The sequence below is a fragment of the Lathamus discolor genome, chromosome Z, assembly GCF_037157495.1.
Source record: "Lathamus discolor isolate bLatDis1 chromosome Z, bLatDis1.hap1, whole genome shotgun sequence".
Lineage (NCBI taxonomy): Eukaryota > Metazoa > Chordata > Aves > Psittaciformes > Psittacidae > Lathamus > Lathamus discolor.
In genome coordinates this window covers 25428896-25453546 of record NC_088909.1, presented here as the reverse complement: position 1 = coordinate 25453546, position 24651 = coordinate 25428896, and the positions used below count along the sequence as shown (strand labels likewise).

Genomic DNA, 24651 nt, shown 5'->3' with positions numbered 1-24651 from the left:
CATCTGTAAAAGGCAGAAGATGCTGAGCGCTGCTGCCAAATACAACAGGACGAGTTCTGCCTCGGGGTTTTTTTCCATGCAAAGCAGGGATAACTTCACACAAACAGAGCCACTCTGGGCTTATTCCCCTGACACAGAGCACTCCACTTGACCTGCAGTGCCAAGCGCCTGCTCAGCACCACCAAGTTGATTCAGACCCATCCCACAGCTCCACGAGGCTCGCTGCTGCCCGAGAGCCATCCGGATCCACCCCATGCCCTGCGCCCCGTCCTGCTCACCCTGTAGCTGTGGCTTGAGCCAACAGTCACCTCCCCGATGCTCAGCTGGTCACAGCTGAGTTGGACCTGGGGCCCGACGCCTTCCCCGCTGATGCACAGGGGCAGCCTGGTCTCACAGCCTGTGGAGGGAAATCTCTGTGAGTGCAATTCCCTCTGCTACGCGGCACTTTCCAGGTTGTCTCAGTGCTGCTGCCGGTCCCTGGGCTGGATGGAACCAGCTCTAGATGCTCCAGGACAAGATACGGGACCCATCTCGTCCCTCAGGACATACGCCTTGGGGCTGCTTTCTCATTTCTAACCAACCCCCTGGGCCGGTGTCTCAGAGAACCACAGAATGGTTTGCGTTGGAAAGGACCTTAAGATCACCCAGTTCCAACCCCTTGCCATGGACAGGGACACCTTCCACTAGAGCAGCTTGCTTCAAGTCCCGTCCAGCCTGAACTTGAACATTGCCACGGTCGGAGCAACTTCCTTGGGCAGCCTCTTCCAGTGCCTCACCACTCTCACAGGAAAGAATTTCTTCTGTATATCTAAACTAAATCTCCCCTGTTTAAGCTCGAACCCATCAGCCCTTGTCTTATCTCTCCAGTCCCTGATGAAGGCTCTCTCTCCAGTACGGGGAAACCAGCCTTTGCACTGAGCAGATCACATAAGCCATAAATGTACTGCTAACGTGCACATCCCTTGGTGCAAAGGCAACCGAGACCTCAAGGCTTACAGCTAAACTCCAAGGTGGGTCCTTTCCCTTACATTTGCTAGAGATGACAGAGCACAAGATCTTCAGTCTGAAGGCTGCTCTCAGCCACTGAAGCAGCCTAAGGTGCCTGAATCCTGGCTCAAATTTTGGATGAGCTCTCACTGCCATCCCAGCCTACTCTGCACACAAAGTGAGCATCACGAGAAGGAGGAGAGAGCCACGCCACAAAGACTCATCTTGGAGGTAACTGGTCTACAGGGGCCTGGTGCTCCTTCACTAAAGCTGTGTTGCAAATGCTGGCAAAGCCATGGCGGGAAAGCTTATTCCTTCACTGCTTGGTCACTTCTGGGATCAGGAAGGCAGAGCCAGGCATCCTGAGCCCTGGCCTCCGACAGGAGACCACCGGGAACCACGGGGACAGCGGCGTGTGCCAGCACTGCCCTGTTGAGCCCTCCAGAACTACATGAGGTCCAAGTGGGCTGGAAGAGTGTTTCTACCTCCTCTGTGGGAACAGGAGCAGGAGGAAAGAGCTGTACCTGAGATGTCACAGTAGACTGTCTCTTGGTAGACTCTGGCTTCTTTGGGCTTAAAGATCACATTGATTTCAAGGGAAGAATTGGGCAAGACATCTCCATCCTGAAACAGAAGTGACAGCAAACCATTTATCTTCAAACATCACATTCTTGTTTCCACTGCAGCCCTGGAAGCCTTTATTTAGGCTTTATTTAGAGCATCAGCAAAGAGCAAGGAGCAAGCAACGCTTGCCAACAGGATTTACAGGAGAGCTTGGAAGCAGCAGCTTCCAAAGTCCCTCGCCTTTACTGGCACCCGGAAGGGGCATTTTGTTCCCCTCAGAAGAGACTGAGCTCTTGCTCGCGGATTTAAGTCTGGGCCACGCTACCAGTTTCTGCAACGCTCTGCTGCTCTCGCAGAGGATCCTGGCACTGGTGCTCAGTCCCAGGAAGCCCTGCCACACATTTCAGGAGGCATCCCTGGTTTCTATAGGCTCTCACTTCCTGCAACTGGTTTAAGGAAAGGCACCTCTCAGCCTTACATGGGCTGCAGGAGCAACCAAGAAGAGAACAGCAGCCCCTTCCTCGGAAAACAAAATAGAAAAATAAACTACTTTCACCCACTGTAAAAGAAAGAAGAGGTTGGGATTATTCCAGGGTTTACTCCAAGATGAGAAGGGATGCTGCGCTGCTCAGACAGCAGCCATTCTTCATCTCAAGACCATGCAAATACTCAGAAGGCAGGCTCTGGCTGATTGAAGGCCATGGGGTTTTTGCTGGCATCACCAGGAAAGTGAGCAGTTTTCTCTACCTATCTGCAGTAGAACTCAAAAAGCCCGTTTAAACCTGCCAGCCTCGTGTCCAGGCTCACAGACGACACTGGAAGGGAGACTCAGACGTGATATAAATCCAGGTTTTAGGAAGGGATTGCTGTGCTTGGGCTCAATTTGGCCTCCTTTCCACCCAGGACCATTGCATTCTGCAGGTCAGTATGTGAACTAACAGTGCACCAGTGTCCTTTCTTCAGCCCCGCGCGCTACGTGGGAATGTGTCCTTACGGAGAATAACTGATACCTCTGAACACTGTGAGGACACTCATGAAGTGCCCTTAATTCACAGCCCTTGCAGCAGAGCCCAGCCTGGGGTCGGCTCTTGCTGCTGTTCAGAAATGCTTTTTGCAACAAGTGCCCCTAGCCTCACCAGAAACCGGATGTCTCCTCTCTTGGCACATCAAGCAGCTGATGTGGGATCTGCCAAGGGACCTCCTTCAGAGATGAGAAGGAGGAGGAGCAGCAGGAAGGGAGGTTCTCAGCCATCACTTACCATGGGCACAATGGTGAAAATATCACTGCAGAAAGGCATGGAGCCTCCCTGCACTTCTGTCCCCTGGTTCTGGGAGCTGCAGATGGGAAGGGAAGGGTGTTCTTTGAGAGGGGGGACCAGCCCGTGCTCCGCAGGAACATCAACCAGCTTGTCCTCTTCCAGCCTCTGCAGCCTGTGCCATGGGAGAGACGAACCAAGCAGATAATTGAATAAGCAGCAGATTTGCAAAGCCTGTCGTGTCAGTGCACGAGCAGTAAAGCACTCGGCGAGGAAGAGCAGCAGCTCAGCAGAGGGCTGACCCTGAGACACAGGCTCCCACATGGATCCCATTATTGCCGTTCTTCCCAGCACAGCAAGGAGTTTTACTCCTCACTGACGAGCTAACAAGAGGTTTCTTAAAGCTGGCAGCCCTCAAGAAAAAGCCTCCTGCATTGGGAGGGGAGAAGCAACTGGCTTTCAGCTGCTCGTTACCAGCATCACACTTTTCCCCTTCCCTTTTGCACCCACAGGGGTGAGGAGACAGTATCTGCACTGCCTTCCACCAGAGGATCCCGATGCACTTCCAAAGCAAAGCAACGGATTTGGGCATCCCATCACTTCAGTGACACAAATGGGTTTCTGAGCATGAAAACAGAGGTGCCAAGAGACGAAGGGACTCTGCCCAGCATCACCTAGTAAAGAAGTCAGGACCAGCATCTCTGAATGCAAACCCTACGTGGAATCTTGAACCACCTCATCTTTTCCCTCGTTTTGGCCTCCACTGCAGAGCTGTGATGCACTTAACCTCTCCCTTTATTGGCGGCTGCAGCAGAAATCATTCTAGCATTTAAAGACCACAAGCGGGAGATGAAAGGGGAGCCCTGCTGCAGAGCGGTTGCTCCTTGCTGGCACACTGCTGTCCCCCCTGCACGCTCCAGTCCCCTGGCCATGAAGAACCAGCGGGTGACAGCACTGGGGGACCAGCGAAAAGCTCCACGTGCAGCAAATCGAGGCAACGCCGTGTGAACGATCATCACCCAGCTAAATCCAAACGCAAAGAGAAGGGAAACAGGCAAGGACGTTACTTGCTGCACACACACTGAGCCTCGCGCACATGCTGTGCATGAGGAGGGCTTCCACACACTGGCATGAGCAGCCCCCAACTCAAGCTCCGTCAGCAGGCCAGAATCACATCCCCAAAAGCGCTGCAGGAGGGACACCTTCTAATGGGCCATGTCTTTTGGGGTCACATCCCAACACAGGCTCCTGCACTGCCTCCTCTCAGGAAAAGGCCCTCTCTCCTCTGAGATCTCAAAAGCTTCTCTGACAGCAGGACGGTGGCCTTGGACCATCCCCAAAACTACGAGTAAGGAGGAACCAAGCGTCGTGCTCAGAGTCAAGGACAGAGACTGGCACGACAGCAAGTCTCATACGTAAAAAATCAGGTTGAAGTGAACTCTGGGGAAAGCTGATGGCTTCTGAGGGGACAGAGGATCACCCAGGGTCCAGTCCGAGACAGGCAGGTGGGGAGAGATGCTAAAGAAATGGTCCAGGGAAGAATCAAGGCAAGCTCACGAGATTTTCTTTTAACTCAGTGCGTTTGCACAGAACTCACACACTGTGTCATTAAAAACAGACAACAGTGGAAAACTAGTTCTGGCCTTTGAGGCATTTCTGACCTAATTACGCTGAACTTGATGTGCTCAAAGCCCTTGAAAAGTGCTGCAGTTCAAGGCAGTTTCCTGATCAGCTCTGGGTTCAGACTAACTCCTGTATATCTGCACCCATCTGAGCCTGAAAAGTCGCACAAGGATTGCCCAAGTCACATAAGCTTTAAAGTGTCATTTCCAGTTCATCCCCCCAGGCTGTGAGTGTTTCTCTGCTGCCTGAAATGGCAATTTCAAAGCTTTGCAAGAGACACCCTTGGAAGAACCTGCCCCATCTCTCACCACCACGACGACACAGGTTGCTGAAGCCCAAAAGCACTTCCAAGTCCTGGCTGCCCTCCCTTCCCCGCAGAGCCCTCCACATCTGCCCAGCCTATGAGGAAGGGGAGAAACACCTCGTTGGGCCAGAAACCAGGACACTGAAAGGCAATTCCCCAGCCTACGGCAGGACGGCCTCCACCTTCTGGGCCAACCAAGCACTCTACCCTGCCTGTGACTGGAAAAGGAGCCTGCCAGCTTATCAAAGAAGAAACTGCTAGAGTATCACAATAGCTGTGCCACCTGCAGCTCTTCAGGGCTACTGCTCAGTGCAGTCCCAGGTACCGAGTGCTGACACCTTCCTCAGCCTCATGGACCCTCTGTAGTGCACGGATCTCTGAACTCAATAGTTTGCCACTCCCAAACGTGAGTTTGCCCTCTCAGGCAATCCAGTGATTGCACTCAACCTTCTCTCCCCAAAACATCATCCTCAGCTGTAGCACGGCTGGGACTGCAATGGCAAGGGTTAAGCTCCACGCTGTGCATGGGTTTACGTGCCCTAATCCGTTCAAAAGCCCCAACAGCCCTCTGAGACCGTGTGTTAGTTTTCCCCTGGGGCATCTATCTTTCTGAGACGAATCTCTCAAACAAACCTCAGCTTCTGCCGCTCCTCCTCTTCCTGATCAACAAAACGCTTCCACTGGAAGTGGGCCGTGATGGCACTCTGATTGTGGATGACCAGGGATCTTAGCTTTGACAGCGTGACAGAAGTCTTCTCAACTGTCAAGGAGCTCTTGTCAAGCCTGATGTTGACATTTACAGCTGTTCCACAAAGGCTTTTGTGAACATCTTCACCTGGAACAAAGCAAAAGCAAGTCTCGCCTCATCTCACTTGCTGACGGAAGTACAAGGAATAGAGCAATCTGCAGGCAACAGAAGAAAGAGCTGCAGTTTTGAGCTGCATAAGCAGTTCCCCGGATCAGGACACTTAGCATATCCTGACAGCTGCACATGCTACAGCATGAGGATGTCCTGGCACCACCTTAGGCACCTTATTTTGGGGGTCGTTCGTGGAGATGTATCTTTTCAGATGTGCCTGGGTGCCCTTTGGGCTGCCATCCCACTCAGGTCACAGGGAATTCTACATCCAAGTCACTCAGTGATGCTGAGGAGCGTCACCTCAGCCATGCGTTGCCCAGGGTCTCCTGCAGGCAGGAGATGCCCCCAGTGTCGTGTCATCCTCATCTCCTGGTCCTGAAATATTGGGCATAGCTCTGATCTCAGAACCCAAGCGGGAGCATTTGAAATGCAATGGAGAAGGGCAGAAACAACAATGGAAACTACAGAGCAGCTTCTGTGCTGAGCTCTGCACTCAACAGGCTGCTACTGGGCCCTCGGATCCATCTGCCAACTCCTTCTTTGGCTCCTGCTACGGTCACAGCCAGGTGCCTCACCACTGCCCGCACATTCTTCCTTGTCAAACGTGCTGCTGTTACCACTTCACCACCGGAGAAGTGAGTCCCTTCACTAGGGTAAGTGTCCTCTGGAAGGCTGGAGACTTACTTCCAGCACCAGAGCAACACGCACAGCAGCACAGCCATTTCAAAGTGTTTCTCCAAGGTGGTGTTCACGACCTACCTTCAGACATCATTGCACCCTCACATTACTGACTCCAGCCAGCCCTAGCAGCAGCTTGCTCATAAACCTCACCACTAAAGAACTGCTGCTAACAAGGCGGTTTCTACAGAATCATTCCCAGGCTACAGCAAAGCTCAGAGCACCCTAATGGCTACCGCTGCCACAGTTACTGCTCCTCCTGGTCACAAGTCCTCAGCATGGCCCAGCTCTCAGCACAGCACCAACTGTACCCATGCAGCACATCACAAGAAGAGGGTCTCTACCTCAAAGGCCTTCCCAGGAACTGTAACACAACAGATCGGGATGAAAAGCAATGGCCCGTCAGGAGAGCTCTAGGGGACAGGTTGCAGGCTCTTCAGAGAGCTCTCTTGCACGTTAAAAGCCATCTCCTTTTCAGTCAGACTCCCTGCTGTGAGTTCTTCTGCAATGGAGCACCCAGAATATTCGCCATCGCCCCCGGTGCACCGTGCGCAGGAAGATCTGCCTGCCTTGTTACAGGCTGAAATATTCCAGCACAGGAATATCTGGCAGCCAGCAGGGGAGCTTTGCTCTACTCAGCGTGAAGGAACCTTGCAGAAGGGATTCAACAGGACAATGAAGCCACCAGATGATGACAGACAGCGCAGACACCGCTCTGTTTCGAAGGACACACGGAGGGTGCACCACGCGCTTACCTGTGTCATAGTGAACGATCATTGGACTCGTATAAACACCGGTCTTTGGTGGGTGGAATTCCACCGTGACTTCCATCGCTTCTCCAACGCCAAGAGTCCCAATGGAGGGATCCACAGAGAAAGGGCTGCAACACAAAGAGAGAGATCAGGACTGTATGGGAGATCCGGGCCCTCCGTTAAGTTTGCAGTCTAGTTCGCTTCAGCTCACTTGTGCAAGCAAGGAGCAAGCAAACCACAGTCGGTACAAGAAAACCAGAACATCCAGGATCAGAAATAGAGCGGGTGACTCTCCCTGCTGAAAGAGAACCAGACCTCAGAAGATCCCGCGGTATAACACGACCCCAGCCCCCCACACTCTGCACCCAGTTCTCAGTTCTCAGCTCTTCACCTCTGCACACGTGCAATCCAGTTACTCAGAATTCTGCTTTTTTGTGTAGTTCACTTAAAACTTTCCTAATGCTTCCCATTTCTTTATTGCAACTCGGGACTGAAATAGTTCATTGCCGAAGTTCGGGAACTCTTAAAACCCTTGTCAAGGAGCTCTCAACACACGCTCTATTACCCAGTAGAGTAGTTGGCAAGCGCCTTGCAAATAGATGCTAGACTTCACTGGGTATTTACTGTGGTGGTGCCTCTCACCAGCTCATTGCTTGCCTGTTTCTTGAGGCTGTGTTTGGGATCCGTGACCTGAGCCCCTCGAACTGTCCTCTGCCACACAGCACCTTCTTCAGCAGTCAAGCTGCCTTCCTACCTTGCCTCTTCCAACCCAACAGCATCAGACCTGCAAGATGCTGCGTTGGAGACACCACTGCAGTGTAAAACTTGCTTGCAGAGCTTTCTCAAAACACTGCAAGCAATGGCAAACCCCACGTGTCCTGCCCATCTCCAGCACCTCAGATGCTCTGCCTCCTTTTTCTCACAGTTTACAAGCCCATGACCACGCAACAGCGTTTTGCGCAAGGGATGAGCTCCTTTACCTCAGAGTGGTGATGCTGTAGCAAGCCTCCCGCTTCCCCACGTTGCGCACCAGCAGAGTTTTCTGGGTGCTGAACCTGACTGGACACTCGGAGAAGTTCAGCTGCTCAGGGAAGTCCAGGCTGGCTCGGGCACCTATGGCTCGGATAGGCACAAAGAACTTCTCCCTCTCTGTGATGATGATAAGCTCGTCGAAATAATCCTGCAGGGAGAGAAACAATCTCAGCACAGTGCCTTTAGCACCATGCCCATGGCAGAAGAAGAGCTGCTGGTTTCTGTGACTCTCACAGTAGCATTCGGTAATGTACATGCACTTTTTACCTTCACGGCCTTTCATTACAGATTATTTCACAAGCAGGGGCAGCCAGGGACCATGGGGCAGATCCTCTTTAGTTTCTACAGGCATGCTGCCCGAGGGTAGGCCAGAGTATTGAACTACATTTAAGCAGCAAACAGAAGATGAGGAAAAGGCCATGCACAGGCAGCAGACTCTCAGCCCTGAAGCCAACAGACGTTACGTTAAATATTCCACCACTGAAGGGGAAAACAGCCTGAAACAGGCAAGAGCCTCCAGCCTACGGGAGCACAACCTTCACCCCCAGGAAAGAGTCTCCCCCAGGTCTAGATCCAGTGCAACTCCACTGAACGCAGGCCACTTCTTCAAAACCCACACCACATGCCTGCTTTGGAACCCAGCCCTGCAGGTTCACCTTCCCCTCAAGGCGCCATCTCTCGGGACCTCCACTCTCACCTTGTCCTCATCAGGTCTGAAAAGGATGCGGTAGGTTGAAGACATGCCCGGTGCTACCTTATAGTCCTCATTACTCGGGCTGATCAACTCGAAGTAAGGAGAGTTCCCCAGGATGACGTTCAGCAGACGAGGAACCTGCAGGGAAGACACAAGTAGGATTTTGTCGCTTGTGGAAACATGAGAAGGGACCAGGACAGGCCATGTGACATCCTTCCTTACCACCTTTCCAAAACACTTTTAGCTCTGAAGCTACACGCACGTAACACACGAGGGTGGACTTGAATCCCTTCTGCTGAGCTACACAGCTGCAGCACAGAGACAGTAGGAACAACACGCCCTGCTCTGAAGGCAGCAGGAAGGAGATGCAGTACCTCAAGTCACCTGTGTATTCAACAAGCCCAAAGAACATGCTTGCTTCTGCCTGCACACATCCATGCAGTCATACCTCTGGAAAGGGAATGTATTATCTGAAGGCAAACCAGCGTGCGTTATACGGGGAGGGAAGGAAGTCACTTCTGACACACCAGGGTGGAGCGGGGTGGTCAAGCTGCGGTGCTAGTCATGGCGGTGGACCAGCAAGAGAAGCAGACCACAGACACTCTGGGCTTCCTGAGAATAAAAGCTTACCTCAAGAGCAAAAGGACGAGCGCAGGAAGACAAAAGAACAACCCCAGGAAGAAGCAGATGGCTAAGAGAATTTAAAGGGGGCTGCAAAGCAGCAAGGGAGATCCGTAATACAAGGAAAGGCTGGTGCAGAGATGAGAACACCCAACGTGCCTCTACGATGGATACCACAGGCACGGAGACAGCAAACAGACATTCTCTAGCACACAGGCAGCAACGCCCCAGCACCCAATCTCATCTCAGAAAGCATAACAAGGAGACTTTGAATGGCAGGCAGCTCCACTGATGAACACGACGAGCCTTGGAAAAAATGGAGGCTTATTCTGCACCCCTGACCCAAGCCTGGTGACCCATGGCCAAGGCAGCCCTGGACGCTCTAAACACCCTTTGCTCCCACCAATGCCCTGGGGCAGCAAGCTCCAGGAGCCCATTTCCCACTGCAGCCACACGTTCTGGTCGCCAAGTCCCTTGGCACGTGAGCCCAGGTGGCAAAGATCTTCAGCAAGAGCCACCCAGGATGCCTCTGAGGGTGCTGAGGAGCAGCCTGAAGACAGGAAAGCAATTCGACAGCAAGTAGGCAAGAGCAGTAAGCATAGAGTGCAGCACTTCCGTATCGGAGTGAATACAGAGCACCTATTGGGCTCGATTACACTTTGCCTCTGTTACACATTGCTGCTAGCTGCAGTTTTAGGGGGTAGACAACCTCAGCTACCACGCAGGATACATCAGTAGGATTCCGAGGAATGTGGGAAACTCGTGAGACAGAGCACAATGTTCCTTTTCTCCAGGGCATGACCAAAACCCAGCAAAATTAGAACATAATGAACTCTCTTGGGATTAGCATCTCTATCTTTGTGCATTTAAATATGCCAAGGGTTTTCCTTAGAGCCGATCTGCCTTTTACACCAGGGCTCTCCGACGCGTGAGGTTGTACCAGCTTCACAACTGATTCATTTTGGGTAAAATCAACAGTTCACACACTGCCTCCCCTTCACAGGGCATAGAAATCCCAAGCTGCAGCTGTTACCAGTCTATTACGTTTTATTGGGAATGGCACCAACATCAATGCAGGTGTTGTTTTCCACTTGGGAAGCACGAATAGAGCAAATTCACTGTTTGCCTCTTTGCTGGTACTTGGCAAAGGCAAACATTCTGAGGTGCTGCACGGATGAGGGAGCAGCTGAAGCCAAAAGGCACAGTGGGAATGAAGCAGAGCAGTAGGAAAAGAGAAGCTGAGGCCCATTTTAATAAGCAAAGGGCACACCTGCAGCAAAGATTGCCCAAAGTCACTGTGAACCACACCAGTGGTGTCCCTTGGGCATAGGTACCCACATTGCAACTTCCCAGTATGCCCAAGCTACACCAGGAATGACACAGTACTCTCTGGGAGTAACTGAGGGACCATACCTTCATCCTTCCTTGCCAAAGGCTCTTCCATGCTCTACCACGTCCCTGTAAAACCTGTTATCTCAGGAGATACTCTGACTTCTCTTGCTGTTCCTCCCCCTACATTAAGCCCTGACGGTGTCACTCCTTTTGTCCCCTCCTTTGTTTCTCCCAACAGGGAGATTTGAGGAGGGCGTTAATTCACCTGCACACTTCCACCTCCCCCCCGCTCCCCGCTGTGCCCTCCTCTCACACACACGTCTTGCTCTTTCTTACACAACCGGATCCTGAATTACGCCTGTTTCTCACCTTTCTCTGCTTCCAGCACACTTCCTCTTACATACCAAGAGAATCCCTGTGCGGAAGAAAGCGCTCCGCGACAGGACGTTGAACTCAGCCCCTTTCCTCCCTCCTGTCTTTTCCCACCAGCTTGCTCTTGGCACATGCCTCACTGGAGCAAACGTTTCCCCAGCTGAAATTCAAAAGGTCTCCATTTCCCCCTCTACAGCAGAGCAGAACAAAGTTGCTGCCACTTCTCAACTTCTCCCTGCTCATTCTTCTTAGGAAATCTCAACAGGATCACAATCTTTCCCGTTCAAGTTGGAGACCTTCAGGAGCACATTACCCTGCCTGTGCTGGGATTCTCCAAAGAGAAAGCACAGCCACGCTGGCTTAGAAACACCTGAGCAGAACCGAACTAAGCTTAGCAGGAGCCTCAAGTGGCACCTCAAGTCCTCCCCTTTAACTGCTGCTGCTAAGCCAGCCTGTTTCTCCTGCTCTTCCAAAACACCCAGCCTGGAGTGCTAATGCCAGGAGTTACAACTTACTCCAGCACAAAGTGGAGAAAACTCAAGCCCTGTGCTTTGACACGGAGTTGCACACAGGGGGCTCAACAGGCTGAGAGAGGGAAACATGCCCTGCCAGAAACCAAGATTAACCAAGGAGCCACCGGGACACGGTGCACACTCGCGGTAAAGCATGACAGCAGGCAAGCACTGCCCAGCCCTCGACATTCCCATCAGTCCAGGGCTTTCAAGGGGAAGCATGCTGGCTCAGAAAGCTCCTTTGGCTTAGTTACCACCAGTGCGCGGCCAAAACCAGCGGCAGAATCCCCAGCATGGCAACATTTCCCCCATCTTGCAGAATCACGCTGCTGAGACATTTTATTCTGGATGCGCTGCGCTGCAGCAGGTAACTTGCTCTGCTGCACACCACGTGAATTCCACTGCTCTCCTCCTCCAGCCCAGTGCTCAGCCTCCACAGCCCAGCACTTACCCTGTCGATGTTCCTCAGAGCTAGCGCCGCTATGTAGAACTGGCGGGGAACGTAGTTCTCAAACACCACCTCGGATGGGAACGGCTGGAACAACCTCTGGTCCAGGCCAACTGCTGAGAACTGCAGATGCAAGACAGAGCAGAGAGAGCTTCAGCTGCTGGGAGAAAGATTAACGAATGAAGATCCCACACTGATCTCCAGTAAATACAGTCTCTTGGTGAGTGCATCTGCCCAGCTCACACTAGGAGATGGGAGCCCACCCACCTCCGCTCTCAGCTCACAAAACTTTTCTGGACCATGTTGAGCAGCCTCAAGCTAAGAAGCTCTTTTGCAGGCTGTTTCTCCAGGCTACCTTCTCCAAAAGGCAAAGCAGCGCCCACCTCCAGCAGAGCCCTCTGCTAAGGGGCTCACTCAGCTCCAGACGCTTGCTGGAACAGTCACGAGCACTCAGGGAGCAAGCAAAACCCAGGAGTTTCCAGGAGCCTCCACAGGAAACAATTTGCAGGTGAACTTCCCTCTGAGACAGCGAGACTGAGTCCCACGCATCCCAAATATCTTTTTGGTTTTTTGATGCAGACCCGAGAAACCAGTCGGAAGACACCAGTACCAGGGAGGAAAGGCCAACAAGAAAGTAACAGGGCAGGAGGGAAACAGACAAATGAGGTGAATGCTGGATGGGGATGAAGTTTCAGCTGAAGTCTCAGCATCACGGGGCAACTTGAGCTAGACTGCAATTCGTATCCCCTTTCCCCACGAGCTTTATGTTGATGCTTCACTGTATTCTCTTACTGCTCGTTTCTTGAACACCGCTGCAGAAGCAGCTCTGAAAAATGCACGCAGAGACCAAACGCTGACCCAGCAGAGGCAGTACTTGGAGATAATTCCTCCCTGCTTGCTCTCCCCTCTCCCAGCTGCACTGCTGTCACTCGAGAGACACAGGCAGCTCTCCCGCTTCTCCACAAAAGCCACGCTCAGGCCGAGCCCAGTAGCTGTAGCACTGCCAGTTATTTGGGCGCCCGTCTTACGTGTTCCCACCTCCTGTGCTGCCTGGGGCAACCCGTAACCGATGTGCTACATCAGGTCTCTTGCTGGCAGCTTTCTGCTCAACAGCCTACCTCAGTCATCCACCCACCTGGACTGTGTGTTAGACTGAGCAGTCCTGCAAGAAAAGCAGCTTTGAACATCCATCTAAGAGAACACTGATCCAGGCAAAGCGCATCCACTCTTCTCTGCCCAGCAAAACCCACCCACTGCAGCAGAGGTTCCACTGCCTTTGTGCAGACCAGGACTTCAATGGCTCATTGGAGAAATGTGTTTTTTGCCTTTCCCCCAGCAGAAAGAACTCCACCACCACCACTTGGAAATGACAACAGGACCTCATCACCAAGCTGCTTGGGTAAGCTGGAGGCAAGGCTGCCACAAGCACGTGCCCTCTTCAAATGTCACATCAAACGGCAAGGAGAAGAGCAGGGAAAGGCTACCTTTTGATGGGAGACTTCACCCATGTCCCGAAGCTGGGTAGCCCGGGGCCGCCTCATCTCCCGAGGGCTGGCCAGCCTCTGCCTGGTGGTGAGAGACTCTTCTGCCTCTCTGACCAGCTTCGGATTACGAGATGCTACCACTGTGCTCTGGAATCCATCCGCCCTTCTGGAGGACCTCATGGGCCGGGGGGTCTTGCCACTGGCCATGTCGCAGAGGTCGCCTGGAAGAAGCAACAGTTGGACAATCCACAACCCCAGAACCTTAAAACCCTGGACCCACGGAACCCTGGAACCCCGCAACCTCAGGGAAGGGCTCTTAAAGCTCACCCAGTTGCAACCCCCTGCCACGGGCAGGGACACCTTCCACTAGGGCAGGTTGCTCCAAGCCCCGTCCAACCTGGCCTTGAACACTGCCAGGGATGGGGCAGCCACATCTTCTCTGGGCAACCTGTGCCAGGGCCTCGCCATTCCTGGCACACCCAAAGGACACAGCTGTGTCTCCAGCCTTTGGCATCCTTCCTAAGCGGAGAACACAGGGCCTCCCTACCCTCATTCATGATTAGACCATATTTAGGCTCCATTCATAGACGTAAAACCCCACAACAAACAGACCCTGAGCCAAAACAGCCTTTTGCTCTGGGGGCAGTCCCACGAGCCACACAGACGCACCAGGCGCTACTGGCACTTCTCACCCTCTCTGCAAGGAGCCTGATGATGTTTCTAACTAAGTCAGCACAGAGTTCAAGACTCTGATTAAGAACTATAGTTTCTCAAGGCTACTTTGCCTGGCTCACGTTACAAAGATTATCTGGCAAAAACGGCTCCTTCCAGGCAGGAAATCACCCCACTGCCCAAGAGCATTTCTCCATGCAGAAGGACGCCCTAATTTTCACTTGTTAACACCCAAACTCCAGGCTCCCTCCAGGCACTCCAGGCTGCCACAGCAGGAAAAAAGCAGGAAACCATCGAAGGCACATGAGCAATTAGCTCAGAGCTACGTAAAATCCAGGATGATATTCCCTCCTGCTTCCCTGTGCTCCACATCACCTCTGCTGTGTGCACTTGCTGGACACAGCAAGACAGCATCTAGGCAAAGATGGCCATTCCCTGCCCCTCGACTGCTCCCCACACCCTGCAAGCAAGGCAATCACTTCATTCCTTTACTGCCAAGGCAGTGACAGCACGGCACGTGTTTGTGGTGCCGGGCCCTCCACGGCTTCAGGAAACAAGGCTACCGTTTCCTTCTGTCCTTGCAAGAAACTCCAGAGCTCTGCACTGCCCTACGGACAGGAGGACCTGCTGCAGCAAGAGCTGGGATTTAGAGCTGGAAATAACTCCTTTTCAAGGGAGAAACCTAATGGGGATGATCCAGCATTAAGCTGGGTTTCAGTGGTTTCTTACCGGGTCTTAAGAATAACTGCCTTATTCGTTCCAATTCTCCGAGCTGTGATTTCACTTCACTTGAAACGAACCCTGTCGTCGCCCCCACAACGCTTATTTCCAGAGGGCTTCCAACCTCCACAGCCCAGCCAGCCCAGCAGCTTCCCCCCGCGCCCTGGAGCCAGGCTCTTCCACAGCCCCAGAGCCTGCAGGGACCAGCCTCCCAGAGGAGCAGGAAAGGAGCACAACGGAGCAATCGGGCACATCTCCCTGCAGGGGCAGGACAAACCAGCCACCAGGACACAGCACCCCTCCAGCCCACCACCCCACGGCTCCCTGCTCCCCACCTCAGACAGCCAAGGCTCCCTTTGCTGCAGGACCTACAGCCTAGCTCCAAGTCTCTACCCTCCCTGCAAGTTGCACGGCAATTTCAGAGCCCGTTCAAGCCCTTCTACCTGCCCAGCCCTGCTCTTAGCCCAGGGATGTTTAAATCCTGCCGGCTATCACACAACTGCCCCATCCCTGCTGCCAGCGGAGCTGCCTCCTCCCTGCCCAGGGCCAGACGCTACCTGAGCACGGGTGATTCACGCTTCTCCTGGAGGATTCCTCCGTGCGGGGCCCAGCCTTGGCTCCTGAATGCCCTCGCGCTGCTCGGCAGCTGTGGGCAGCTGCAGGGACAGGAGCTGCCCAGGGACGCCTCGGTGTGGCTCTTGCCCACCAGCACAGCAGCTAACTGCTGCTGGGCTGCCAACAGCCAGGGGAACCTGGGCAGCAAAGGACAGGGCTGGCACCTGCGCTGCCCAGCCCCTCTCCTCAACGCTCTGGCTTTGCCAGCTAGGGCAGGGTTTCACCAGCGCCTCGAGGAAGCAGAGCTCAGAGCCTGACAGTAGCTCAAGCCTGCTCCTGCCTCAGCGGCTCAGCAACTCCTGCTCTCACTGGGCCACGGCTGCTGCTCGCATTTAACAGCAGCAGCTCCCCTGTACGTCACAATAGGCGAGGGCCACACTTGGCTTCCACGGCCACCGCAGGGCCTTGCTAAAGCTACAGCCTTGCGGATCCCTGCAGCCCCCCGACGCCTTCAATGTCTCCCCCGCAGTGAAGCCCTGCAGCAGGGCTAAAGTGCACCTTACAGCAGCATTTGGTCACGCTCCGTGAGCGACACATAAATTGCTGGAGACACCGCAGATGAGCCAAGAATTTCCCTGCTTCAGCAGGAAAGAAAAAAGCTTCCGCACTGACTACAAAGCAACCATTTAATTCCTACTTTGCTGGCCCACGAGGAGCCCCGCCACACCAGGGCCATGGCCAGCCTGCCTTTGGGGTGACCCCTGTTGCTGTCCCTGGTGAGCGCCCGTCGATGACTTTGTACCCATTAAGCCTGCGCACACGGGCACACGCACCACACAAGGCCACCCAACTGCCCGGGGCATCTCAGCTGCCAGGAGCTTCACACGTTTGCAGCACAGCGTTTGCCAGAAACAAAAGCTTCCCATGAGACTCGGGGCCACAGGCAAAGCAAATCCTCACACCTGCCTGGCGGGGAACGTGGAGCCCTCACTTTGAAACCAACACTCATCATCTGGGCCTTTACAACACAGGCAGGGAGGATATGAGCCCCGAGTGCTAACTGGCTCTCCAGGCAGCCAGCCTCTGGAAACACTCCAAAACATGTCCCGCACCATGTCCAGCCACGAATCCAGCTGGAAACTGGAGAGCTCAGGCAAAGACACCTCAGGCGTGACACCCCTGTGTGCTGAAGGCACCAAGGCAGAAGCTCTCTAACTAAAGGAAACCTCTTACAAAAGCTCTACCACAGCTGACATCATTAATAGGAGCCCACTAGTAGAGCTTCCTGCTATTTCCTTCATAACCTTCAACTGCCAGCCAACGCTGAGACAGCCCAAGCTCCCTTCCAGGGTCATAGAATCATAGAATAGTTAGGGTTGGAAAGGGCCTCAAGATCATCTAGTTCCAACCCCCCTGCCATGGCCAGGGACACCTCACGCTAAACCATCCCACGCAAGGCTTCATCCAACCTGGCCTCGCACACCGCCAGGGATGGAGCACTCACAACCTCCCTGGGCAACCCATTCCAGTGTCTCACCACCCTAACAGGGAAGAATTTCCTCCTTAGATCCAATCTAAACTTCCCCTGTTTAAGTTTTAACCCCTTACCCCTTGTGCTGTCACTACAGTCCCTGATGAAGAGTCCCTCCCCAGCATCCCTATAGGCCCCCTTCAGGTACTGGAAGGCTGCTATTACGTCCCCACGCAGCCTTCTCTTCTCCACGCTGAACAGCCCCAACTTGCTCAGCCTATCTTCATACGGGAGGCGCTCCAGTCCCCTGATCATCCTCGTGGCCCTCCTCTGGACTTGTTCCAGCAGTTCCATGTCCTTTTTATGTCGAGGACACCAGAACTGCACACAATACTCCAGGTGAGGTCTCACAAGAGCAGAGTAGAGGGGCAGGATCACCTCTTTCGACCTGCTGGTCTCGCTCCTTTTCATGCAGCCCAGGATACGGTTGGCTTTCTGGGCTGCGAGCGCACACTGCCGGCTCATGTTCATTTCCTCATCGACCAGCACCCCCAGGTCCTTCTCTGCAGGGCCGCTCTGAATCTCTTCTTTGCCCAACCTGTAGCTGTGCCTGGGATTGCTCCAACCCAGGTGTAGGACCTTGCACTTGTCATGGTTGAACTTCATAAGGTTGGCATCAGCCCACCTTACAAGCGTGTCAAGGTCCCTCTGGATGGCATCCCTTCCCTCCAGCATATCAACCGGACCACACAGCTTGGTGTCACTGGCAAACTTGCTGAGGGCGCACTCAAGCCCACTGTCCATGTCAGCGACAAAGATGTTGAGTAAGACCGGTCCCAACACCGATCCCTGAGGGACACCACTCGTCACTGGTCTCCAGCCGGATATCGAGCCATTGAGCACAACTCTTTGCGTGCGGCCGTCCAGCCAGTTCTTTATCCACCGAGTGGTCCATCCATCAAATTGATATCTCTCCAATTCAGAGAGAAGGATGTCGTGTGGGACAGTGTCAAACGCTTTGCACAAGTCCAGGTAGATGACATCAACTGCTTTACCCTTGTCCATCAGTTCTGTAGCCCCATCATAGAAGGCCACCACATTGGTCAGGCAGGATTTCCCCTTAGTGAAGCCATGCTGGCTGTCACCAAGCACCTTGTTGTTTTTCATGTGCCTTAGCATGCTGTCCAGGAGAATGTGCTCCAAGATTTTACCAGGCACAGAGGTGAGACTCACTGCTCTGTAATTCCCCGCGTCTTCCATTTTCCCCTTCTTGAAAATGGGGAATATATTTCCCGTTTTCCAGTCGTCGGGAACTTCACCTGGCTGCCATTATTTTTCAAATATGATGCCCAGTAGCTTAGCAACATCATTCGCCAGCTCCTTCAGGACCCGCGGATGGATTCCATCAGGTTCCATGGACTTGTGCACGTTCAGGTTCTTAAGACGGTCTTGAACCAGATCCTCTCCTATAGTGGGCCTAAGGTCTTCATTCTCAAATTTTTACCTTTAAGTGGAACCGACTGAAGTCTTAACCGCGCTTTCCCAAAGAATCTTAGAGAATAACAGAATCGTAGAACGCTTTGGATTGGAAAGGACCTTAAGATCCTCTAGTTCCAACACCCTGTCACAGGGAGGGACACCTCACACAAGAACATGGTGCCCAAGCCCCGTCCAACCTGGCCTTGAACACTGCCAGGGATGGAGCATTCACCACTGCTTTGGGCAACCTGTGCCAGTGCCCCACCACCCGCACAGTGAAGAATTTCTTCCTTCTAGCTAACCTGAACTTCCTCTGTTTCACTTTAAGCCCATCACCCCTTGTCCTCTTGATACAGCCCCTGATCAAGAGTCCCTCCCCAGCATGCTGGTAGGCCCCCTTCAGATACTGGAAGGCTGCTATGAGGCCTCCACCCCGCCTTCCCTTCTCCACGCTGAACAGCCCCAGCTTTCTCAGCCTGTCTTTGTACAGGAGCTGCTCCATCCCCCTTAGCATCCTCGTGGCCCTCCTCTGGATTTGCTCCAACAGCTCTAGGTCCTTCTGTTGAGGACACCAGAACTGTACACTGTGCTCCCAGTGGGGGTCTCATGAGAGCAGAGGAGCAGGATCACCTCCCTTGACCTGCTGGTCATGCTCTTGGTGATACAGCCCAGGACACAGGGGGTTTCCGGGCTCAAGCGCACGCTGAAGCGCCTCATGTTCCAACCCCCAGGTCCTTCTCCTCACGCTGCTCTGAATCACTTCTCTGCGCAGCCTGCAGCTGTGCCTGGGATTGCCCTGACCCAGGGCCAGGAGCCTGCACTCGGCTTTGCTGAACTTCATGAGGCTGGCCACCTCTCCAGCATGTGCAGGTCCCTCTGGATGCCATCCCTTCCCTCCAGCGCGCCGGCTGCACCACACAGCTTGGTGTTGTCTGCAAGCTTGCTGAGGGCGCTCGATCCCACTGTCTGTGTCAGCGACAAAGATGTTGAACAGGGTCTGCCCCAACACCGACCCCTGACGGACACCATTCGTCACTGGTCTCCGTTTACACATTGAGCCATTGACCGCGACTCTCTGTGTGCAGTCATCCAGCCAATTCCTTGTCCAGCGGCTGTGCATCCAGCGAATTCATGCCTCTCCCGTTTAGAGACAAGGACGTCGTGTGGGAGGATGCTAAATGAAATTTATTGGCTCCAGAGAGCACGAACGTGGCGGGAAGGGCCAGGGGCAGCTGGTCACTTGCGGGTGGAGGGCAGGCCCCGGAGGTGGTAGATCCAGGAGCCGCCAGGGCAAGAGACCACCAGCCTGCTGGTGACAGGAGCCGGGCCGCCCGTGAAGGAGACGGTGATGGTGGTGCTGCTCTTGGCGCGCAGCATCTCGGGGGCCCTGACGCTGAAGGCCGGGTGCTTTACGGCATACTGGAACGCCGTGGCCCTCGGGAAGACGTTCCTGAAGGAGATGGAGGTGGTGCCGCCGGCTGGGATGAGGAAGGGGCCCTGGGGTTCAGGGGGCAGCGCAAGGCCGATGAGTGGGATGCAGTACTGCCCGCCCAGTGCAGAGCTGAGCTGCAGCGTGGCCTTGGCTTTGCCCAGGTGGCAGGGCTCAAAGGTCACTTCCACATTCAGCTCCGAGCCCCCAGCGCTGGCGGGTGCCGCACTGATGGATTTTGCCGTCCGGAAGTCGGCACAGTCGGTCTGCGCAGGGGAGACAAGAGACCATGGCGGGTTGGTCACAACAGCAGAGCCAGCGCCTCGGGAAGAACACGATGGTCCCCTGGCCCTGGCCCGTCCCACCCAGACCATAGCCCTGGTGAGTGCCTGCGGTGAATGGGCACGAGAAGTGTGCAAACGTGCCCAGCAGGAACAACCCTGCACCCAAGCCCCAAGACTGCCAGACCTGGGCTGCAAGCGGGAAGCAAGCCCAGGCACCACGGGGCCTGCAAAAGCAGCTCCAACCAGGGCAGCAGACACGGGCCCGCAAGGGAGGACAAGCCCACACTAGTGGGAAGGCCCCTGGGCTCACATGGCCACCCTGGCTCTGCCAGGCCACGCCAGAGGCACTTGGACCCCCTGGTGGAGAGGGCTGGTGCTGGCCAGAGGAGCTGCCTCCCAGCCAGAGCCCCGGCAGCCCGGGCTCACCTGTAGGAGGTACTCGGTCTCCTGCTGGGCAAAATTCCGGATTTTGTGGTGATGGTCTGACGGGAGCCCAGCGTGGTGCGGAAATACACGGGCTTCTCTGGCCTGCTCGAGGTGGCTTTCACCTGCAGGTTGTAAGACAGAGAGCCCAAGTCGCTGCTCTGGAGCACCAGGTGCCCCGTGCTCTCACCCGTTTTCAGGGGCTGATACTCCAAGACAAGATCCACCTGGGAGGAAGGAAGGAAAAAGCCACGGCGTCAGGCACAGGCAGGGAACACGTGTGCCTGAGAAGGGGGCAGCTGGTCCCTGCTCTGCTCAGGCAGCGCTTGAAGGCTGGGCTGCCTTCCCCGCTCTGACTCCCTCTCTCTCGGGCACAGCCTTGCTCCTTCTGGGGGACGGTTCACTCAGGGACAGATCCCAACAGCTCAGAGCCCTCCAGCATGATGCCAGAAGCTGCCCACCCTAAAAAGCCCCTGTGCTCCCCCAGGGCACACACCACCTCCTGTCAATGCAGGCTGCAGACAACCTGGCCGCGGGATCAGGCTTGTCCTGCAGCCACTCGCACCTGGAAGCAACACATTAAATGAGGGGCACATGGCACAAGGACCTGCCACGTGACGCCCAGTGGCGGCGTGTTACAGGGGCCAGCAGGGCAGACTCCACCAGCGCAGGATGATTCCCACTGGGGATATTCTCGCACACTGCTCCCTCTCTACGTCATCGGCAGGGAGCTGCCACCACGGAAAGAGGCCCCACATGGCTCCTTTCAGGCATCACCCTCCAAGAGCCCCCCCTCCGGCCACGAGTAGGGAGAGCAGAGTGAGCCGGAGGAGCTTTGCTCCTACCTTTGACTGTGCAGGAACAGTAAAGTGCTGTGGAACGCTGACGTCCGGCACTTTGCAGTTGATGGCAAACGTCACCGGGACAGGCAGAGGGTTGTCCACCTTGACGGTGGAGGACACTCTCTGCCGAACGGCGGTGCTCATTTCAACAGTGCCGATGGGTCCCGAAGCCATCACCTTGAAAGTCACCATGTGGAACAAGTACTCTCCGGTTGTCTCGTTGAGGAAGGTCACCTGAATCAGACAGAAAGGGAAGTGCTGCTCATTCCACACATGAAAACAGACCCGGAAGAGCCCACCGAGCTCAGCGCCCTGCTTCCAGGAATGGCTATGAGCACCCAGCGAGGAGGAGTGCAAGACCAGAGAAAGCACCTGTGGTATTTCATAGGACCCGTGCACGTGGAGGTATGAAAACGGGCGTGTAGCTTCTCAGTGAGCCAACAGCTCCTTGAAGGGCCCTGCAGACCAGTGTCCTCACTCACCTTTGCCCTGTAGACTCCTTCTTTGTAGGAGAAGAAGGTGAGCTGGTAGTCCTTCTTCGCAGAGCTCGGCACGTCGATGTATGAACACCCCTGCAGCACGGAACTGCTTTCCAGGTTCTCTGGTTTGAGCATGTCAATAACCACCAGGAACCTGCGGGTGAGAAGGACGCAGTGAAGGTCAACAGGAAGGACTCCCATAGGATACCCATCGTGCGGGGGTACAATACAGTCCCTCTCATCCTCAGTGCCTCGGGCACAGGGCGCCAGCTCTCACCCCCCTTGGAGGAAAGCCCTCCAGGATGGCTCTGCACAGGCAGAACGTGGGTATGGCCAGACACAGCCAAGGAGTGGGAAAAGCTTTCAGGAGGGAGCTTCCAGGCACTGGAAGCTTCCTTCCTTGTGCTGCTGCAGGGATTGCTCATGAGGCCAGACTCCCTGGGCTGGACTCACCTCTGTGGTCTCTGCAGCCAGTTGGACACAGGGATGAGCTCCGTGTGGGAATTCCTGCACGGAACCTGCCGGGAAATGGCCCCTGAACACCTGGGGGCTTCAGCAGTTCCTTCCAGCTGGTAGCGTAAGCCTGTCCCGTCCGGCAGGGGGAAGAAGATGGAGCCCTACAGACAACGAATAGGACAAGTCGGCTCTGGAGCACCCCTGGACAGTCCCACGCCTGAGGCTCTCACTGAGGCAGCTTTCAGCACGTCCAGCTGGCAGAGCTGTGACTGCAGCCCTGTCCCGCGCAGGAGGAGACAGACGCCAGCGTCGCACCTGCTCTGAGCTGCTTGTGAGCGGGTGCGTGGCCCACAGGACACGGCGCAGCTACAGGACACAGAGGCATCATCTCTGGGCAAAGCAAGGAAACACGGGCCCTGCAGCAGAGCTGCTCTGCACATCCCAACACTCCCTTACTGGCCCCACTCACCTGGGCATGTCCCTGCCAGCCTGTGCTCACGCAGGGACAGCCGTGGGCAGGGGGTGGCTGTCCCTGATGAGCTCCATTGCCTCAGTCCTGCTGGCCTTAGCCCCAACAGCGCTGACCAGAGAGCAGCCTGTAAGCTGGCACAACAGGGGCCCCCAGACATGGGCCATGGAAAGCTCATATCCATGCTCATTCTGGGTGCCCGTGGATCCCAGACACCTGCCTCTGCCTCCACAGCAGCTGAAAGCTGCAAGACTCCTCACGCAGGCTGTACGTTAAAGAGATGCTGAGCACGTGCGACCCTAAGGGCACAGATCTGCTGAGCACCCTGGAGACTTGAGGCCAGAAATCTCTGACCTGGCCCACTGTAAGGCCAGCTGGAGCGGGACAAGGAGCGCGACAAGGACCCGGCAGCTCCAGCACCACAGAGCCCTTCTGAACTGACCCCTTGGATTTGGGAGCTTGTTGCTGGCCTGGCACAGAAAACATTGCAGAGGGGCCAGTCACCCCCATGTGCCCAGCCTGAGACCTGCAGGAAGGGCTCCTCCCAAAGCTCCTGCATGACGCTCAAGAGATCTCTCTCGTTTCCCACCTGCCTGCTCACGGCCAGGACGGCACTGACAAACTGCAGGGCAGCTTTGCCCTTCTTGCTCCCTGCAAGCTGCAGAAGGACACCAGCCAGGTGCTGCTGGCAGAAGTGGTTGTGCCCGGGGCTTGGAGAGCCTGTGCAGCCCGTGCGCTGAGCATGGGGGTCTCTGAGCCCCCTGGGCTGCCACAAGCAGCGACCCAGAGCTACGCAGAACAAACTTCATTTCTTGGCCTGCAGAAAGCCTGGCTTTTTACGTTAGCTGCTCCAACACGTTTGGTGCTCAGTCCCGACTTCCCATCTGCCCTTTGCCCGTGCCTGGCCCCCAGCCACCACAAAACCCACCTTCCAACAGAGAGCACAGGACACCTTCAGCTTGGACAGGACCTCCAAAGGTCATCTCGGCCAACCTCCTGCCCAAAGGAGAGTGACCTACGAGGGTCAGCACGCTGGCACAGCTCACCTACCTGATGCTTCTTGTTCCCACAGCTCATGGTTAGGGGTCTGTAGGTGACCTGGTAGGCCTTTTCTTTTTGCCTGGCCTCCAGATGGATAAATTCAGGCCCTTTCCAGTATTTCCCCTCAACAATGGGCTGCAGGGTCCAGGCCTCGCTGCTCGGGTTCGACAGGAGGATGGTCTGGCTCTGCTTCTCACGCACATTGCAGCTGAAAGTCAGGGTCTGCAACAGAGGAGCACAGAGGCTGCGGGGTCGTACCCACAATCCTTGCCACTCTTCTCACGCTGGCTCTACACCAGGACCTGGAGCACGGGGAGCAGCTTTTCCTTGTCACATGCAAAAATTACACTTTGGCCACAGCTTTTGGAGTAAATCAAGCTGGTTGTTCTTGAAGAAGGGAGCAGAACAAGCCTTTCGCATGCTGGGTGAAAGGAAACTTCAGGGGAGTCCTGAAAGGAAACTGCTGTGCAAGGACAGATCTGCAGCCACACAGCCCTTTCCTTCATGGGCAGGATGAAGAGGAGCTCCATGCTCTCTTTGGGAGCAAGAGCCAACTGCTCCCAAGCTACCCCCTCCCAGGGGCTGGATGCAGATGCCTTGCCCCTTCCTACTGCTGAATGCCCTCCCCTGGCCCGGCACGGGGGAGAAGTGTGGCTGCGGGTGCAGTGCTGGGATACAGCGGGGTGGCTCTGTGGGGAGGGTCTCAGGAGAGCCCGGCAGGGTGCTCCCACGGCACGGGTGCTACAGTGCAGAGCCAGGACAACCGAGCTGCTCACTGGAGGAGCAACACCTCGAACAGGGGAGAAAGGCAAT

The 24651-nt window shown here is 55.0% G+C and overlaps 1 protein-coding gene and 1 pseudogene across 1 annotated transcript in view; both read right to left on the bottom strand.

Annotated features, from left to right (window-relative positions):
- LOC136005903 (hydrocephalus-inducing protein-like) overlaps positions 1 to 13608 on the bottom strand; it is a gene marked incomplete at its 5' end in the record, with an annotated part of 43525 nt that extends 29917 nt beyond the window's left edge. Inside the window, 7 exons of the mRNA XM_065663793.1 lie at positions 1512 to 1611; positions 5376 to 5569; positions 7027 to 7151; positions 8004 to 8203; positions 8753 to 8887; positions 12038 to 12157; positions 13519 to 13608. Coding sequence (XP_065519865.1) covers positions 1512 to 1611; positions 5376 to 5569; positions 7027 to 7151; positions 8004 to 8203; positions 8753 to 8887; positions 12038 to 12157; positions 13519 to 13608 — 964 coding nt within the window. The remainder of the gene's footprint in view (positions 1 to 1511; positions 1612 to 5375; positions 5570 to 7026; positions 7152 to 8003; positions 8204 to 8752; positions 8888 to 12037; positions 12158 to 13518) is intronic.
- An 86-nt stretch (positions 13609 to 13694) lies between these two features.
- Positions 13695 to 24045, bottom strand: LOC136005902 (hydrocephalus-inducing protein-like; annotated as a pseudogene).
- Positions 24046 to 24651: the final 606 nt, after the last annotated feature.